Below are 16,555 nucleotides of genomic sequence, written 5' to 3'. Positions count from 1 at the left end.
CCGCGCAGGCGCAAGGGGCCCGGGCCGCCATTTCGTTCGGCGGGGCTGGGGCCGGGGCCGGGAGCGGCGGGAGGAGCCGCGGGTGAGCGGGGGAGGGCCGGGGGGGATCGGCGGGCCGGGCCGGGGAGAGCGGGGCTCGGGGGGCCGGGACTGCGGCCGCGGGACGCCTGTGTGGGGTGCGGTGGCCTGGGGTGCGTGCGTGCGGCCTGTGCCGCGCCTGGGACCGTCGGGGCGGGGGGTGCGCTGAGGCCTGCGCGGGTCTTGGGGGTGCCCGGGGCCGGCTGAGGGTCCTCGGAGCCACCTGAGGGGTCCGCGGGGCCGGCTGTGGAGTGACAGGAGCCGGCGAGGCCCGGGGACCCCCTGGACCCTCCCACCCTGACCCCTGGGCCGCCCGTGAGATCTCCCACCTCCCTGACTCCTGGGTCACGTCAGGGACCCTTCCCCAAAACTACCCTGGACCACCACCAGGGCAGCCCAGAACCTGCATGTCTTGGGGCTTGTGACCCCACCACCATGGCGACCCTCACCCTGACCTGTCGGTCTCCTCGGGGAGCCGTCCCCGGGACCTCCATGGACCTCCACTGAGACCCCCGTACCGTCCTTGACCCCTCCACCCTGACCCTGGAGTTACGTGTGGGATCGCTCCCCAGGACCCTCCTTGTACCCCCACCCTGGCTGTGCCTGGAACTGGCAGGACCAGTGGCCTGGGACCCCCTGGGATCCCCACGCTGACCTCCTGGGCTTGTCTACCCCTCCTTGGGCTCCTGAATTTGGGTTGGCTGGAGCCAGCGGGGCCAGGGGTCTGGGACCTCCACCCTGACCCCTCTGGGACTGCCCTGAGATCCCTGCACTGACCCCTGGACCCCTTCACCCTGACCCCTGGGTCACTTCAGGGACCCCTCCCCAGGACTCCCAACCTGAGGGTCTCCAGAGCTGGGGGGCTGGGACCCCCACTGTGACTCCTGGCACCCCTCTGAGACCTCCGTATTGATGCCCTGGACCCTTCCACCCCTGCCCAGCACCCCCCTGGACCCCCAGCCTGGGGGTGCCCTGAAACAATGGGGCTGGGTGCCTGGGGTCCCACCATAGGGACCCCCGGCATGGAGACTCTGACCCCAGACTGTCCCCTGGGGCTCCCCCTATGGCCTCTGAGATCCCCACCGTGACCCCATTGACCCCTCTCCCCTGACTCCTGGGTCACCTCAGGGTCCACTCCCCAAGACCCCCCTTGGGGTCATCCAGAACCGGCAGGACCAGGGGCCAGGGACCCCCAGTGTGACCCCTGTGTCTACCCAGGACCCCTCCACCCTTCCCAGGACCCCCTGGACCCCCTCTCTGACCCCTGGGACCCTCACACTGACTCCCAGGACCCCTCTGGACCCCCACACTGACCCCCTGGACTCCTCCACCCTTCCCAGGACCCCCCTGGACCCCCGCCCTGTGAACCAGTAAGGGCTGGGGGTGCACTGGGGCCTGTCAGGACAGGGGGGACCCTATTTGGGGTACAGAAGGAGAGGGGCGGACCTTTGGGAGCCTGTGGTGGCTTAGGGATGACCATGGACACGGAGTTCCGTGGAATCCTGGAATGACTTGAGTTGCAAACGACCTTAAATCCCATCTTGCACTGGAAGGGGTTGTTCCAAGCCCCGTCCAAGCTGGAACACTTCCAGGGATGGGGCAGCCACGGCTTTCTGGGGCAACGCCGGGGCTGAGCTGTCCCTCCCGCCCCGGGGAAGCACATCCAGGACTCCCTGCTCCCGGTCCAACGGCCTTCCCGAGCCCCGTGCCGCAGGCAGCACGGGTGGGAAGGCCGGTGCACCGGGAGCACGCGCCCGCTGCAGGACCCCGCTGTCAGGAGCGCTGTCGGGATCGCTGCCCGCACCCGGAGTTCCCAGCTCCGGCTCGAAGGAACCGGGAAGTCCCCGCGCCTCCTGCCGCTTCCTCCCGCTGGAACAATCCCGCGCTTCCTGCCCAGCCCCTCGGTTCCTGCCCGGCCCCTCGTGTGCCACCTCTCCCTTCCCGGCTTCCTTTTGCCTCCTGGGCCGAGGGGGAGCGGCAGGGGAGGCTGCGGGCCTGGCAGGACGGGCTTTTCCTGCTTTTCCCTTTGCTGCAGCGGAATTTCGGGACAGGGTGCCTTGCTCCTGATTAAAGGTTTCCTCTGCTGAGTGACCTGAGATGAGATGGGAGCGAGGGACAGACTGAGCTGAGGGTTCCGTGGTCGGGCATGGGAAACTGAGGCTGTGGAAGCTGGGAAACTGAGTCCAAGGAAACTGTGGGGAGGAAAACGGAGGATGTGGAAGCTGAGGATGGATAGGGAAACTGAGGTTGTAGAAGCTGTGGGTGGGTGGGGAAACTGAGGCTGTGGAGCCCATCCCTGAGGAATTAGAAACGCTGGAGTTCGGGGTTTTTGTTAAAAATGCCTCGTCAGAGCCCGCGGGTCGTTAATAATTCACAGGGAGCGTCTGGATCCCGCGGGGCCGGAGCGTGTCTGTCTGTCTGCACGCGGGGATGCGCCGGCTCCGCGGGATGCTCCAAATGGAGCTGGCAGCTCGGCTCGGGAAGCATGCTGATAGGATTTTAAAAGCCTGAATGACCTTAAATCCTGCGATGGCTGTCGCTCAGGATAAATTATTTATGTAGCATCCTCAGCTCCTCGGGAGCGGGCAGGAATGTCAGGCTGCGGAGGGAGGACAGGGCTGGAATTTGGGAGGGGGTAACGAGGAGCTGCGGGTTGGGATGGGAAGAGAGGGAAGATAAAGGCGCGGGGGCGGGTGTTGGAGAGGTCCAGCCTTGGAAGTCGTTCCCAAACCGGTGCGGCCGCATTTCTGCACCGACATCAGAGGGTGGAAATTCCTCTTGATCTGCAGTTCAAAGCCTCCCTGAGGATGAGGCGCTGCAGCTCGGGCTTGCAAATGTGAAATACAAATCCGCCCGGAGCCCAAATCCCCCTGAAAAGCGAGGAAATAGGCGGCTGAAGGTCACTGCTGCTGCCTGTCCTGCTCCAGCAGCAATCCCCCCGGGATGGGGGCTGCTGCTGGGGAGGGCGTTTCAATTCCCTCCACGGCAAACAGGGACTTGAAAAATGCCTGGAAAACATGGCGTGTCTCCCAGGCTGGGCCGGATCTGCCCAATCCTGCTGCTTTTAGGGGACAAGGGGCAGCTGAATGTCAAGTTCTTGGGATTTAGTCATGTTTTGATCCCAGGGCTGACAGGGAAGTGCTGATCCAAATCACTGCTGAGGCGTCTGTGGCCGTGGTGGGCTCTAGCGTGTGGAACAGCAGCTCTGAAGCAGCTTTGCACAGGGTGACCTCGATCTCCTGATCTCTCCCTCCTCTCAAGGGACAGCTCTTCACACCTTGTTTCCCTCCTGCTTTGCTCAGAGCTTTCCTGAGGTTTGGTTTGGATTGGAAAAGCAAAGGCACTGTGTAAACCTGCCCCTCCTGCTCAGCCCAGCTTTTTTCCATTGGTGTCTCTGGATTCAGCTCTTCCCAGCCACTTTCCCTGCGAGCACAGGGAGCTGCCACCACGGCACTTGGAGCCCTCAGAGGCTCTGATGTGTCTTGGTGGAGGGTCCTGGTAGGGAAGAACAAAGGAGAAGGAGCACAGAGAAGTTGCAGTGTTGTTCCAGGCATGAAGGAGTGCTGGGAGGAGAACTCCCCCCTTTTTTCTTTTCCTGGAGGATTTAGCTCCTGTCTCCCTAATCTGTATCAGCTGGGTCTGTCTTCTTGCACATGAAAGATCCAGGCTGTATTTCAAAGGCACCATTCCCACCCAGAGCTCTCAGCTTTTCCCAGCCATGTGCTGAGTTCGGGGCCTCTCGATTTTGGTTTTTCAATGTGACCTTTGCTGTTAATCCCCAGCCCAAACGGGGCCGTGCACCGAAATGGAATGACCTGTTTCTTGGGAATTCAGCTCCAGTTTATCCTCAGCTGCTTTAGCTTAAACTCTTCTCTCCTTTCCTCTCGCTCTTCTAGGTCAGAGCCTGGATCCGAGCGCAGGTTTTGCTGTAAGGGCACCTTAGAGGGGAGATAGTGACTCGTGATCTGGTTGTAGAAATAACCCCCTTGTCCTACAGATCCCTGTGGATTGTCCCTGTGGATTGTCTGGAGCCTGTCGCAGGGTGTCAGCAGGTCACACTGAGAGACCCCAGCAGTGCTGGCCTGGCACGGGTGGCACTGGATGGTTTGTGCCAGCTGACAAATCCCTATTTGTCTGTCTGTGAGATGCGTCGCTGTCACAGGGGCCACCGAGGGAAGTGTCACCCTGGGAGTCACCAGCTGGCACAGGAGCAGAGCGGGGACACAATGTGTGACGTTCCCGTGGGTCGGAAAGTGGTGGCCCTGGCATCACTCCTGTGCTGGCTCAGGGCTGTGACACACGAGCCCCAGTCAGGAGTCTCATTACCTGACGTGTTCCTCAGCTGGATCCCTGCTAATTCCCTCCGGCAGCTGATCCAGCATGGCTGCGGCTCTGCCCGGAGCCACTCGTGCCACCCTGGCCCTGTGATCCCACTGCGGGTGGGAAGGAGCACAGGGAAAGGTGTTCCTGTTCCAACACGTCCCAGACGAGCACGTTCAGAGCAGTCTGTGATCCTGCTCCAGTGGGAAAGGCAAAGGCCGGATGGGTTTGCTGGGAGCTGTTCCTGGCTGGAGTGTCCGGAGGGATCGATGGACGTGGGCTCCTGGGTGGGAGGCCTCAGGCTGGGGCAGAGGAGCACCACGTTTGTCACTGGGGAGCTGGGAGTCTCGGGTGACTTGGAAAATGCCATAAGATAGAGGGAGGAATGTCTTCCTGATGAAGCTGTAGCTGAGGACTTCTCACAGGGTAGAAGAGCTGATTTTAATTAAAAGGCAGTTTACGTATTTATTTATTTCCCTGAACCCCAGAGCCAGTGGTTTGCCTCAGGGCAGGGGAGCCGCTGCTGTGGCAGCCATGCTGTTGCTCCCTGCTTCCCGTTCTCACACCATGGGAATGTCTGACAGAGGATGGACCTGTGTCCTGTGGGATTAGGAAGCTGTAGTTTATCTAGCAGGAGATGAGTGTGAGAAGGGATCTGGCTCTTAATACCTGGTACAAACCTGAGTCATAAAGGAACTTTCCCTGCGGTGGGGGCTGTTCCCGTGCCCTGTGTCACCTGCCCTGGAGGTCAGGGCTCGGAAATCGGATGTTTCAGGTGTGAAACTGCCCTGTTCTTTCCTCCTGTTTGTGGTGTGGTTCCCGTTAGTGACTGTGGAATAGGTTTTCCTGTGGGAAGGACATCTGTGGCCCAGAGAGGGACATTTGTCCCCTGCCTCAGGGTCTGCTCTGAGCTCCTGGGACTCTCCATGTGGTGAGCAAGGCCTCCAGTCATCACATTCCTATTCCCTGAGCCGGTGCTATGGGAGGCCCTACCTGAGCGCTGCTGTCAGTGGCACGAGGGCCTATGACCTGCCAGTGATTCAGGCTCCTCTTCCTGTCCCCAGTCCCTGTGTGTTCCATCTCCAGTGCCGACCGGAGCTACCGGGCCCCGCGGAGCCCCGGGAGCTGTTCCAGGTGAGCTGTGGTGCCAGAAAGGTTCATTCTGGGCTTCTGATGAGTTGGGGCGTTGCCAGATCTGTCCTGGGAAAGCCGGTTTCTCTGATTGTTTGGACAGCTTTGAGGGGGCTTTGGAGTTGTGGGGCACAGAGAGCCTTCAGTGCTGGGGGGTTATTGATGTAGGAGACAAGAGGTCGGGAAATTCAGGGATGGGAGCCCTGTGCTGCTTCGTGCTGCTCTGGCTGCTGTGGAGCCGGAGCCAACTGGCTGATTTGCCCTGGCCATGGATGGAGAGGCCATGGGGCCACGTGCCAGTGCTGGCGGGCTACTGTCACACTCCCAAGTGAGCGGCCTCTGGGTGCAGCTGGAGGAGCTGGATGGATGGTGCAGGATCAGCTTGGCCGGGTTTTGTCTGCTGGGCGAGGTGGTTGTGTGAGACACGTCCTGGGTTTTGACTGCAGGCGCTGTGGGAGCCCTGGGGATTTGGGCTGGGGATGTGCTGGCTCCCACCTCTGGGACCTGCTGCTCCAAGGTGTTGGTACAGCCTGGCAGAGCAGCTCCAGCTGCTGCTCTGCACAGCTCCGGGCACAGGGCACCAGCACAATTCCCTGGGGCTGCGTTTCACCGCCGGCTTTCCCCCGTGTTCCCTGACCGCTTCCTCCCTTCCCGCAGGCATGAGTGCCCAGGCCTGCCCCCAGCGCTGAGACCCCGGAGCCGCCAGGATGCCGATCCCTCCTCCCCCGCCGCCGCCCCCCGGCCCCCCGCCACCCCCCACCCTCAGTCAGGTAGGGGTCACCTCGCTGGGCTGGGAGGTGGCCTGTCCCCACAGGGGGCCGCTTGCCAGAGGAATTTCCCCTGGAGAATGCTGGCTGTGGCAGGGGTGGGCTGCTCTGGGAGGTGGGAATGCAGAGCTGGGCCGTTCCTGTGCCGGGGGGGTCCTGGGGAGGTGCTGAGCTGCTGCTGCTCTCCAGGCGAACACGGAACCGCCGAAGCTGAGCCGAGAGGAGCAGCGGGGCCGCGGGGCCCTCCTGCAGGACATCTGTAAAGGGACCAAGCTCAGGAAAGTGACCCAAATCAATGACCGGAGTGCACCCATCCTGGAAAGTGAGTTCCCGGGAGGCTCCTGGCCCCACGCTGGGCGCCGCCGTACCCTTCTGCTTGCCCATCTGGTTCCCAGCAGCTCCTCATTGGAGGAGCGGATAATTCCAGGCTTAACCTCTTTGCCTCCTTCCTTTCAGAGCCCAAGGGCAGCGGCGGCAGCAGCTACGGCTCCAGCTCCGGCTCAGCTGCCATCCAGCCCAAGGGCGGCCTCTTCCAAGGCGGCGTTCCCAAGCTCAGACCTGTGGGAGCCAAGGACAGCTCAGGTAATGGCCACGGGCCCATCGTCTGTGTGGGGGTCCCTGGGGAGGGCCCTGAGCAGGGAGGGGTTGAGGATCTCACTGTGCATCCCTGGGGATTTCAGCTGCTAAGAGGCAGGATCCCAAATCACATCCCATGCATGGCACAGGCCAGCTGTGCCCTCCCTGAGCCTCAGTTCCACACACGGACTTCTTGGAGGGTGCAGGAGTTTTCATGTATTGCTGAACTCTGTGTGTTCTCTGTGGTGGCCACAGAGTAGAGTGGTGAGAGAGGAGCCTTGTGTGGCTGTGCTTGGTGCCAGCTCCCTGCGTGTGCCAAACAGCCGTCCCTGTGGCCTGGCACTCCTTGGCCGTGGCTCTGTGCAGGGACAGGGCACTGCTCCTGTGCTGTCCCCCAACCCCTCACTGCGCTCTCCTTCCCCGCAGACAGCTCCACTAAACAAACACTGCAAGTCCCTGGCTCCCGAGCAGCTGCTCCCAGGCCCCCCGTGCCGGCCGGCAACAGCCGCCCTCAGGACGATGCCGACAGCAGCCGAGGGTCCCCGCCCGAACTGCCGCGCACGCAGAGGCCCTCCCTGCCTGACCTGTCCCGGCCCGGCACCGCCGGCGGCACCGGCATGAAGCACAGCTCCTCGGCCCCGCCGCCCCCGCCGCCGGGCCGCCGCGCCGCCGCCCCCCCGGCCCCCCCTCCAGCGCACGCCAAGGCCTCGCCCTACAACCGGGAGAAGCCGCTGCCGCCCACGCCGGGACAGCGCCTGCCCGGCAGCAGGGACGGACCCCCCGCCCCTCCGCCCATCAAACCCCCTCCTTCCCCAGTCAGTGTCCGGTCGGGCGCTCAGGGCCAGTCTCTCGCCCCCCCACCTCCCCCTTACCGGCAACCCCCCGGTGTCCCCAACGGCCCCTCCAGCCCCAGCAGCGAGTTGGCTCCGGAGCTGCCGCAGAGACACAACTCCTTGCACAGGAAGGCGCCGGGCCCACTGCGGGGTCTGGCACCGCCGCCGCCCACTGCTGCCTCCCCGTCCCTGCAGAGCAGCCGCCCCCCGCCGCCGGCCAGAGACCCCCCAAGCCGTGGAGCAGGTAAGAGCCACTCGATTCACAGTGCCCGGGGGCAACTGGGGTGATCAGGGTGGGAGGTGACCGGGGGCAACTGGGGTGATCAGGGTGGGAGGCAAGAGTTTGGCTTCGGGGCACAGCGAGGCTTCTGCATGTGGTGTAGGGACCGGGGCAGGAGTTGCGGTCCCATGTTTAACACATGTCCTTGGTCATGTACCATGATCATCCAGCTCCTTCCAAGCCTGGTGATGACGGTGGGTTGTGGCCCAGCAGCTCCTGCCCATGCTCTCCTGGGGTGGGAGATGAGAACGTGGGAGAGCATAGCTCCCCTGAGCTTCCTAAATGTCACTGGGAGGGTGCAAAAAGCCATGGCAGAGCAGGGAGAAGCCTTTCCCTGGGTGTGCAGCCCTCGGGAGTTTGTCCCCGTGGCTGGGACTGGTGTTGGCTGCGCCTCGGTGCCCCCCCGTGCACTCCTGGGCTCCCCGTCCAGACCGCAGCTCCTGCCTGGGCCCCTGCCAAGCCGCTCCGTCCTTCTGGCCCTGCCAGAATCCCTCCTCAGAGCTACAGCTGGGGATCTGCGCTGTCAGCCTGAGTGTAATTAGGCTAATGAGGAGCACGAACTGCCACGGAGCCTCTGCGGGAGGCTGGGCAGGAGTGAGAGGTGGGTCAGAGGGGCTGTGGATCCTGTCACTGCCTTGGTGACACTGCGGACGTGGCTTCCAGTCCTGGCAGGCAGCATCTTGGCTCCGTGTGGAGCTGCTGCCCTCGGATTCAGGGATGTGCTGGATCGTAGCTGCTCCTGGGATCCCCTCTGGTGCAGAGGGACCTGTGCTCACTGTGGGCTGGGAGCATGTGGGGCTGGAGCAGCCCCCGGGGTGGACGGCGAGCTGGGGGGCAGCGGGGCTGGCTGGTCCCTGCACTGCAGCTGGTGGAGGGATGAGGAATGCAGATGTCAGGAGCGAGCAGGAAATCTCCGGGCACGCGTAGGAGCATCCCCGGGCCGCGGTCTGGCACAGCAGCTGGCCTGGGACGCTCCGGGGGATGTCCCTGGGTTTGCCCCGGGAGCGCCGTGCCGCGCTGACCCCGCTGTCCCCGCAGCTCCGCCGCCCCCGCCGCCGATGCTGCGGAACGGAGGGCGCGACGCCCCCCCGCCCCCACCCCCCTACAGACTGCACGGCCCCGCCGAGCCCCCCGGCCGGGGGAAGCCCCCGCCGCCACCCACCCGGACCCCGGCCGGGCCCCCGCCGCCACCGCCGCCCGTGCGGAACGGGCACCGGGACTCCATCTCCACTGTCAGAGCATTCCTGGGTGAGTGACCCCCGCACGGATCCCCCTCGCAGCCGAGCCCTGTGGCTTCGGCCAGCCTCCCCCAGAGCCCCCCTCCCTCACCTGCCCCTTTTGCCATTTCTTCACAGATGACTTTGAATCCAAATACTCCTTTCATCCCGTGGAAGACTTCCCAGCCCCAGAGGAATATAAATACTTCCAGAGAATCTACCCCAGCAAAACAAACAGAGGTGAGGAGGAGGAGGGGATGTCCCAAATTCCCTCTCCTCTCCCGTGCCCTCACGGCTGGCACTGTCCTCTTTGTCCCTGCACAGGGTGGGTGGTGCAGTGGCCATGCCCTGGGCCCTGCCGGTGTTCTGGGGGTGCTGAGCCCCATTCCCGGGGGTCCCAAGCCCTGAAGGCAGCTCTCCGTGCTGCGCTGGGGCCAGAAATTAGGGCTGTGCGGATGCCCTATCCCACCTGCTCCTGGTTTGCCTGCTGGGAAATGCTGCAGGGCTCATTCCTGCCTTTGCTGAGCACCTTTGGCACCGGAGGGGATCTCGGAGGACGCCGGGGCTGGGCAGGGGCTGAGGGGATGCAGACCCTCCGTGTATCCCAGGATAAGCCCCGGCACTCGGTCCCGGCAGAGCTCAAAGTGCCCTTGGTGCCGCACGTCAGCGCTGCGGATCCCGGCGGAGACTCCGGGGAGAATGGGATGCTCGTTTATTTTTAGAGCCATGAATGTTTAATGCGGGTTTGAAAAGCCCCGAGCTCGGTGCGGCTGCAGCGGCTGCTGCCAGGCGCAAATCCCAGGCTCCAGATCTCCGCGGGGAGGTCGGGGGGGGCCGGCAGCTGGCGCGGGGGTGTGGAGGAGGGAAAGCAGACGTGCCGGATCCGGCTCTGCGGAGCTCCCGCTTCCAACAGGCTTCCTTGTCTTCCAGCGACGCGTGGGGCTCCCCCTCTGCCCCCCATCCCCAGGTGAAACCGGGCCGTGCAGGTGGATTGTTCCAGAGCAGAGACGTGGACCTCCTTCCCCTTCCTCAGCCGGATCCCCCCAGCTCCCAGCCCCCCGGATCCTGCATGACACGCTCCCAGCCTCTCCGGTTTTCCCAGGACAAGCGGATCCCCCCCCAGTCCAGCGTGCTCCGCCAGCCCCACCTCATCTATGCACCCCCCAGGACTCAGTGGCCTCGTGGCAAGCCTGGAGGGGTCCATCCCTCCTTCCTCCTCATGGATCCTGCGTCGGGATCTGCCTGGGAGCCGGGCACGGGACTTGAGGCCGAGCCGTGTGCCAGCTGTCGGGGCCGGGGGGGCTCGTGGAGGGGGGCTGGGCTCAGGCAGGGAATGGACACGCTGTGAGACCCCCGGAGCGAGGGGAAGCAGGGACAGGCCGGCAGAGCCTCGTTATCCTGGTGGAGCCTTGTTATCCCGGCACAGCCCGTTGCTTTTTTTGCACAGGAGCCAGTGGAGGCAGGGGGCAACATGAGTGGGACCATGCAGGGACACCCCCACAGCCTGTGGGGGACCCCCTTTCTCTGACCCCACAGGGGGGGCCACCCCCTCTGTGCCCCCCTCAAAACCACTGCTCCCCTGGCACTCCCCCCTGGGATTCCCCTGGCTCTCACTGCTGACTCCCCCCAAACTTGAGCATTTTAACAAGAAAACACTAATTACATTGGGGGGGTGGGGCGTTTGTGCTGGGTCTGGCGAGTCAGGGGGCACGTGCGGGGGGCCCTGGGGGCCGGAGATGTTTTGCCTTACACTCCCTGTCCGACGGGTGGTCCCGGCCCCGCGGCGGGGGTCACACTAACGTAGTCACTGATCCCTCTGTACCATAGCAGGAAGGGCACGGGGTGCAGGGGGGCCACCCCTGCAGGTTTGGGGCTCATTCAGGGGATTTTTTTTCTATGATGATGGACCTTCCCCTGTTGAGGCTGGAGTGAGGTGGGTGAGGGGTGAGTGGGGGGTTTCTCTGGAGAATGAGCCCCCCCCCCCCCCCCCCAGCGCTGCATTTTGGGTTAAATAAAGGTTCAACACAGTTCTGCCCCTCCCGGAGTGAGGGGCCCTTTTAAAAGGGAACAGAGGAATTTGGAGGAGCTGGAAATTACATTTAAATAAAAGTAATAAAGTGATTAATGATGTCAAGGACAGTGTAAGTGGGAGGTTCCCAGGGAATCCCTTTTCTTTCTTGGAGGTGATGCCCCAAAAGTCCTGGGAGCGGGGCGCTTTGCCACACAGGGTGGAGGGTACTGGGAGCAGAGAGAGGCAGTGGGAAGGCAGGATCGGGGTTACTAGTGGCACTGGGAGCACTGGGAAGGAGGCCTGTGGGTACTGGGAGCAGGGGGAGGGGGAACTGGCGCGTGTGGGCACTGGGAGCGTGGGGGAAGCGCGGTGGGGAATACTGGGAGAAAGCGTGGGGAGTACTGGGAGCGCGGAGAGACAAGACTGGGCGGCAGCGTAGGAGGAACTGGTGGCACTGGGAGTGCGGGCAGGGCTGGGTTGGGGGGCGCGGGCCGTGGGAGCACTGGGGGTACCGGGAGGGCTGAGCGCCCGCAGGCAGACTACAACTCCCAGCAGGCCACGCGCGCCGCGCCCGGCGCCTTCCGCCCTGCCTCGGGTGCGCTCGCTGATTGGCCGCTCTGTTGCGGCCCTTCCTCCGGCCGCGGCGATTGGCGGCGGCGGCGGCGGCGCAGCCAATGGGGCGAAGGGGGCGGGGCCAGCTCGGCCTGGTGGCGGGAAGTGCGGAGCCGGGGCTGATTTGGCGCGAGAAGGTCGGTGGCGGCAGCGGGGGCGACCCGGGGGGACATGGGGGGACATGGGGGGGCTTGGGGGGACATGGGGGGCCAGACACGGGGCCAGCGCGGTGGGGATCGGCACTAGGGGGGCAGGAGGTGGCCGGGACCCGCGGGGTTGGCGGTCTTCCTTACCTGACCGGCGTCCCGCCCTCTGACCGCTGTCCTCCTCCGCCCGCAGCCCCCGCCATGGCCAGCAGCAGCCCGCAGAGCCAGCCCACCATCGGCTTCCCCCGCACGAGGAGCGCCCGACGCCTCGCTGCCCCCTCGGCCAAGAGCGACCCCGAAGCCCCTGCTCTGCGCCCCTCGCCGCGTTCCAAGGCCTCGGGCCCCGCCGACCCCGGCCAGGCCACCCCGGACAAACGCCCAAGCCGGGCCACAGCGCAGCCCCTGAGCCCCACAGCGCAGCCCCTGAGCCCCACAGCGCAGCCCCTGAGCCCCACAGTGCAGCCCCTGAGCCCCCGCAAACGCCTGGGTGAGTCCCGCCACCGAGACCCTCCGGGAATGGTGGGCGGCGCATCCCCCTTCTCATCCCGGGGGCTGGGGCAGACAGAAGGGTCTGGTCCAGCTGCGTTTGTGGCTTCGCCCCTTTTTCGGGAGGAAGAGCTGCTCCCGCGGGGTTTTTGGGGGGCGCTGAAGCATAAAGTCCCCCAGGGAGAGCGGCCCCGTGTCACCACCAGCCTGTTGTCCCCGCAGGTGATGACAACCTGTGCAACGTCCCCCATGCCTTACCTTGCTCCCCGGCCAAACGCAGCAAGGAGAACCGGGGCCGTCGCCTGCTCTTTGGGGACTCCCCCGAGCAGCCCAAGGGCCCGGGGCCGTCCCCGCGGAGTGGGGGGCCAGAGACCCCTCGGAGCTCAGGGCTCAGCGGGCAGCACCCACGCACCCGGCTCTTCAGGCAGGAAGGTGGGTATGGGGTTATGGGTGGGATGGGGATGTGGGCAGGGCTGGGTATGGGGTTATGGACGGGATGGGGATGCAGGGATGGGACAGGGATTGGGAATATGGATGGGGATGGTGATAGGGGTCCATAGGGATGCTGATGGAGATGGTCTCTGAGGGTGGAGCAAAGGACAGCGACGGGGATGAGGTGAGGGATGGAGGCAGGGTTAGGGATGGGTATATGGAGCTAGGGATAGATATGAAGGTAGGGATGGGGATGGGGATGATGCTCAGTTGGGATGGAGTCCCAGCAGTGCCACCTCCCTCCCTGAGTCCTCTTGCTCCCCGTGCAGGTACCTGTTACCAGCAGGCCAAGCAGGTGCTGCATGCGGCCGTGCCCGAGCGGCTCCAGGGCAGGGAGCGGGAGACGAGGATCCTGCGGCAGTTCCTGCAGGAACACGTCCTGGGGCGCCGTCCCGGCAGCCTCTACGTGTCCGGAGCCCCTGGGACTGGGAAAACAGCCTGTCTGAGCCGTGTTCTGCTCGACTGCAAGGTCTGTGCCATGGCCGCAGCCGTGGGGCTGCTGTGGGGGCTGGGGGGCAGTGGGATGGGGCCAGTGTAACATTCCCATTCCCGGCAGGACAAGCTGGCTGGGAGCAGGACTGTGGTGCTGAACTGCATGGCACTGGGCAGCCCCCAGAGCGTCTTCCCTGCCCTGGCACAGCAGCTGGGGCTGCCCGTGGCCACCGGCCGGGAGCGTATCCGGAGCCTGGAGAAGCATCTGACGGCCCAGGGGCCCATGGTGTGAGTTCCCTGTCTCTGGCGGGTGGAGTGGGATTCCCCTGGATGCCAGGAGAGGCAGGCTGGCAGCAGCTCTGCTCTCCCTGCTTGACGTGCTGTGAGGGGACAGAGCAGGGGCTGATCTGGGCTCTCCCACAGCCTCCTGGTGCTGGATGAGCTGGACCAGCTGGAGAGCAAAGGCCAGGACGTGCTCTACACCCTCTTTGAGTGGCCCCAGCTGCCCAGCTCCAGGCTCGTCCTCGTGGGTGAGTGTGCGGGGTGTAGCACTGCTGCCCTGGGTGCCCTCTCTCTTTGGTGGGGGGGGGGGGGGGTTGATGGGGACTTCCCTTTGCAGCCCCCTCCTTGGAGAACAGCCCTCATCCTCCTCTTCCTCTTGCCCTGCAGGGTTGGCCAATGCCCTGGACCTGACAGACCGGAGCCTGGCCAGGCTGGGAGCCCACCCGGGCGGCAGCCCCCGGCTGCTGCACTTCCCACCCTACACCAAGGAGCAGCTCACCCGCATCCTGCAGGAGCGGCTGGGGCAGGTGGGGACACGGGGAGGGCAGAGTGGGGGCACGTGGCTCCTCCGCTCACATGGGTGGCTGCACTGATGGCCCTGGTGCCTCACAGGTGGCAGGTGACCCCGTCCTGGACTCTGCCGCACTCCAGTTCTGTGCCCGCAAGGTCTCTGCAGTCTCCGGTGATGCTCGCAAGGCCCTGGATGTCTGTAGGTCAGTGTGTGCCCCAAAACCCGGTGGTGCCAGGGCCAGCTTGGTCCCTGTGAGCCTCCATGGCTTCCCTGCTCCAGGGTACTCGTGCCAGGGGTGCCCGTGCCAGGGGTGCCCGCTCTGCCTGGCGCTCAGGGCTGTCCCTCCGCAGGCGCGCCGTGGAGGTGGTGGAGCTGGAGGTGCGAGGCCAGACCCTGCTCAAGCCTCTGCCTGGGGGTGAGTCACTGCTGCCAGAGCCAAAACCCTGCGGGGGCTCCTCTGGGGTCACCTCAGTGGGAGTCTGGGCTCCCTTTGTGGGGCACCTCTCTCCACGACCACCCCCCTTTTCTCACCTCCCTGGGATCCTCTCTCTGTCCCACAGGTGACTCCCCGGCGTCCCCTGTCCCCAAGCGCGTGGGGCTCCTGCACATCTCCCGGGTGCTCTCGGAGGTGTTTGGGGACCGGCTGGCGGGGGGGTCCCGGGGGTCCCAGGACGCCTTCCCTCTGCAGCAGAAGGTGCTGCTCTGCTCCCTGCTCCTGCTTGCCCGGCACTCGCACGCCCGCGAGGTGACCCTGGGGAAGGTGAGTGGCGGTGGGACCCTCTCAGGGCTGACCTGGGCGGCGGGTGGGTGTCCCTGGGGTGTCTCTTGGGTGCTTTGCTGTGGTGTAACCCCCCCACCCCCCGCCCTCCCCAGCTCCACGACACCTACAGCCAGGTGTGCCGGCGGCAGCAGCTCCCCGCCGTCGACCAGGCCGAGTGTCTGTCCCTTGTCACCCTCCTGGAGTCCCGTGGTGTCCTCGAGCTCAAGAGGGCCAAGGAGGCCCGGCTGGCCAAGGTACCGTGGGGTGCTGGGGCAGGGTCTGGTGGCAGCGCTGGGACACGATCCAGTGGTGGCACTGGGGCAGGGTCTGGCAGCACGGTGCTGAGCGCCCCTGTTCTCCGTCCCAGGTTTCCCTGACGCTGGAGGAGGCAGCGCTGGAGCACAGGCTGCAGGACACAGCCCTGGTGGGCAGCATCCTGGCCCAGGGGCTGCGCTGACCCCCCCAGCAGCCCTCTCCCCATGGCCCCAAGGGGGATTTCACTGCTGTGGCAAGAGCAGACAAGTGGCTCCCAAGGTCTTGGGACGTTTGTCAAGTTGGGCCCTGGGGCTGTCAGTCTGGGGTCTTTTTTATTAATATTTTAATGTAATAATATTATTAATGTTATATTGTAATTTCTGCGTGTTGGGAGCTTAGGTAGGAGGCTGGGACACCCCCCAGCCCCTCTGTGCCCCCCCCCCAGTCCTTTTCAGGGAGTGGTGAGTGCTCCTGGTCCCCCTTGCCACCCTGATGTGTGATCCTGAGGTCTGGTGTTGCTCCTGCCCTGAATCCCAGACCATGTTTGCTCCCAACTCTTTCAGAGCCTTCTGGGGCTCTCTGGGACCTCTTGAGCACTCTGGCTGCAGGGAGAATCTTCCCTGCTCTGGGTCCCGGTGCTGGCAGTGGCACGGGGGGGCAGGGACCCCTGGGGGGGAGAAGACAAGGGATCCCTTTATCTCCTGCCGTGAAATAAAGTCATTTTGGTTCAGCTCTGGCTCCTGTCCTCCATGTTTCACCCCTGTTCCCCCAGTCCCTGCCTGCCCCACAGCTGTGGGGACCCAGCCCTGTCCTCCCCAACCCCTCTCCTGGGCTCCAGCCCCAGGCTCAGCTCCTGGCCCCAGCTCTGTTTCTGTTAAATAATGGATGCTTTGACCTAATTTTGCAGCTTCCTCATCGGGGGGGGGTGTTGGGGGCTCCAAATGGGGCTGAGGGGAGTGGGAGGGCACGAGGCTCTGCTTGTGCCCCACGTCCCTCCATCCCACCCTACCTCCACCATCCCACCCTGTCCCCCAGGACCCCTGGCTGCCCCTCAGCAGCTCCTGGCCAGGGATGGGGTGCTGGTGGTGGGGGGAGCATGTGGTACTGGCATCCCCAGCGTGCCTCAGTTTCCCTGTGGCTCCAAGGGGTGACCCTGCTATGTCCCAGCTCCTCCCCGGCTCTGCCCCTCAGCTCTGTGGCCTGTGGCATCCCTGCAGGTCACAGGACACGGGGACATTTGCACTGGCTGCCCGGGACAAGGACACAAGGGGTGGCCTGGTGAGAGCCCTGGGTGCCGCCACGAACGGGGTGCAGTGCCAGGGGACACCTTGGGGACACATCGGTCTCTGCTGGCCGTGGGGAGCGG

At 64.6% G+C, this 16,555-nt stretch overlaps 2 protein-coding genes across 3 annotated transcripts; both read left to right on the top strand.

The window, feature by feature from the left end:
* The first annotated feature begins 14 nt into the window (after positions 1-14).
* On the top strand, positions 15-11,336 carry WIPF2 (WAS/WASL interacting protein family member 2). Of its 2 annotated transcripts, XM_053965081.1 has the most exons (9): positions 48-82; positions 5,463-5,532; positions 6,187-6,299; positions 6,486-6,618; positions 6,753-6,878; positions 7,299-7,949; positions 9,024-9,233; positions 9,341-9,442; positions 10,133-11,336. In XM_053965081.1, the coding sequence occupies exons 3-9, from the start codon at positions 6,237-6,239 to the stop codon at positions 10,171-10,173; spliced, it is 1,326 nt and encodes a 441-aa protein (XP_053821056.1). In that variant the 5' UTR covers positions 48-82; positions 5,463-5,532; positions 6,187-6,236; the 3' UTR covers positions 10,174-11,336. The 2 variants fall into 2 exon arrangements, with proteins under 2 accessions (XP_053821057.1, XP_053821056.1); XM_053965082.1 differs by lacking the exon at positions 5,463-5,532 and having other exon boundaries at positions 15-82.
* Positions 11,337-11,933: 597 nt separating this feature from the next.
* On the top strand, positions 11,934-15,919 carry CDC6 (cell division cycle 6). Its single transcript, XM_053965160.1, has 12 exons — positions 11,934-11,962; positions 12,165-12,458; positions 12,680-12,889; positions 13,219-13,418; positions 13,506-13,669; positions 13,805-13,911; positions 14,051-14,190; positions 14,276-14,376; positions 14,525-14,589; positions 14,735-14,934; positions 15,048-15,188; positions 15,302-15,919. The coding sequence occupies exons 2-12, from the start codon at positions 12,173-12,175 to the stop codon at positions 15,389-15,391; spliced, it is 1,704 nt and encodes a 567-aa protein (XP_053821135.1). The 5' UTR covers positions 11,934-11,962; positions 12,165-12,172; the 3' UTR covers positions 15,392-15,919.
* Positions 15,920-16,555: the final 636 nt, after the last annotated feature.

Source organism: Vidua chalybeata, chromosome 26 (genome assembly GCF_026979565.1).
Source record: "Vidua chalybeata isolate OUT-0048 chromosome 26, bVidCha1 merged haplotype, whole genome shotgun sequence".
NCBI classification, from domain to species: domain Eukaryota; kingdom Metazoa; phylum Chordata; class Aves; order Passeriformes; family Viduidae; genus Vidua; species Vidua chalybeata.
This window is presented reverse-complemented; position numbering and strand designations above follow the sequence as displayed.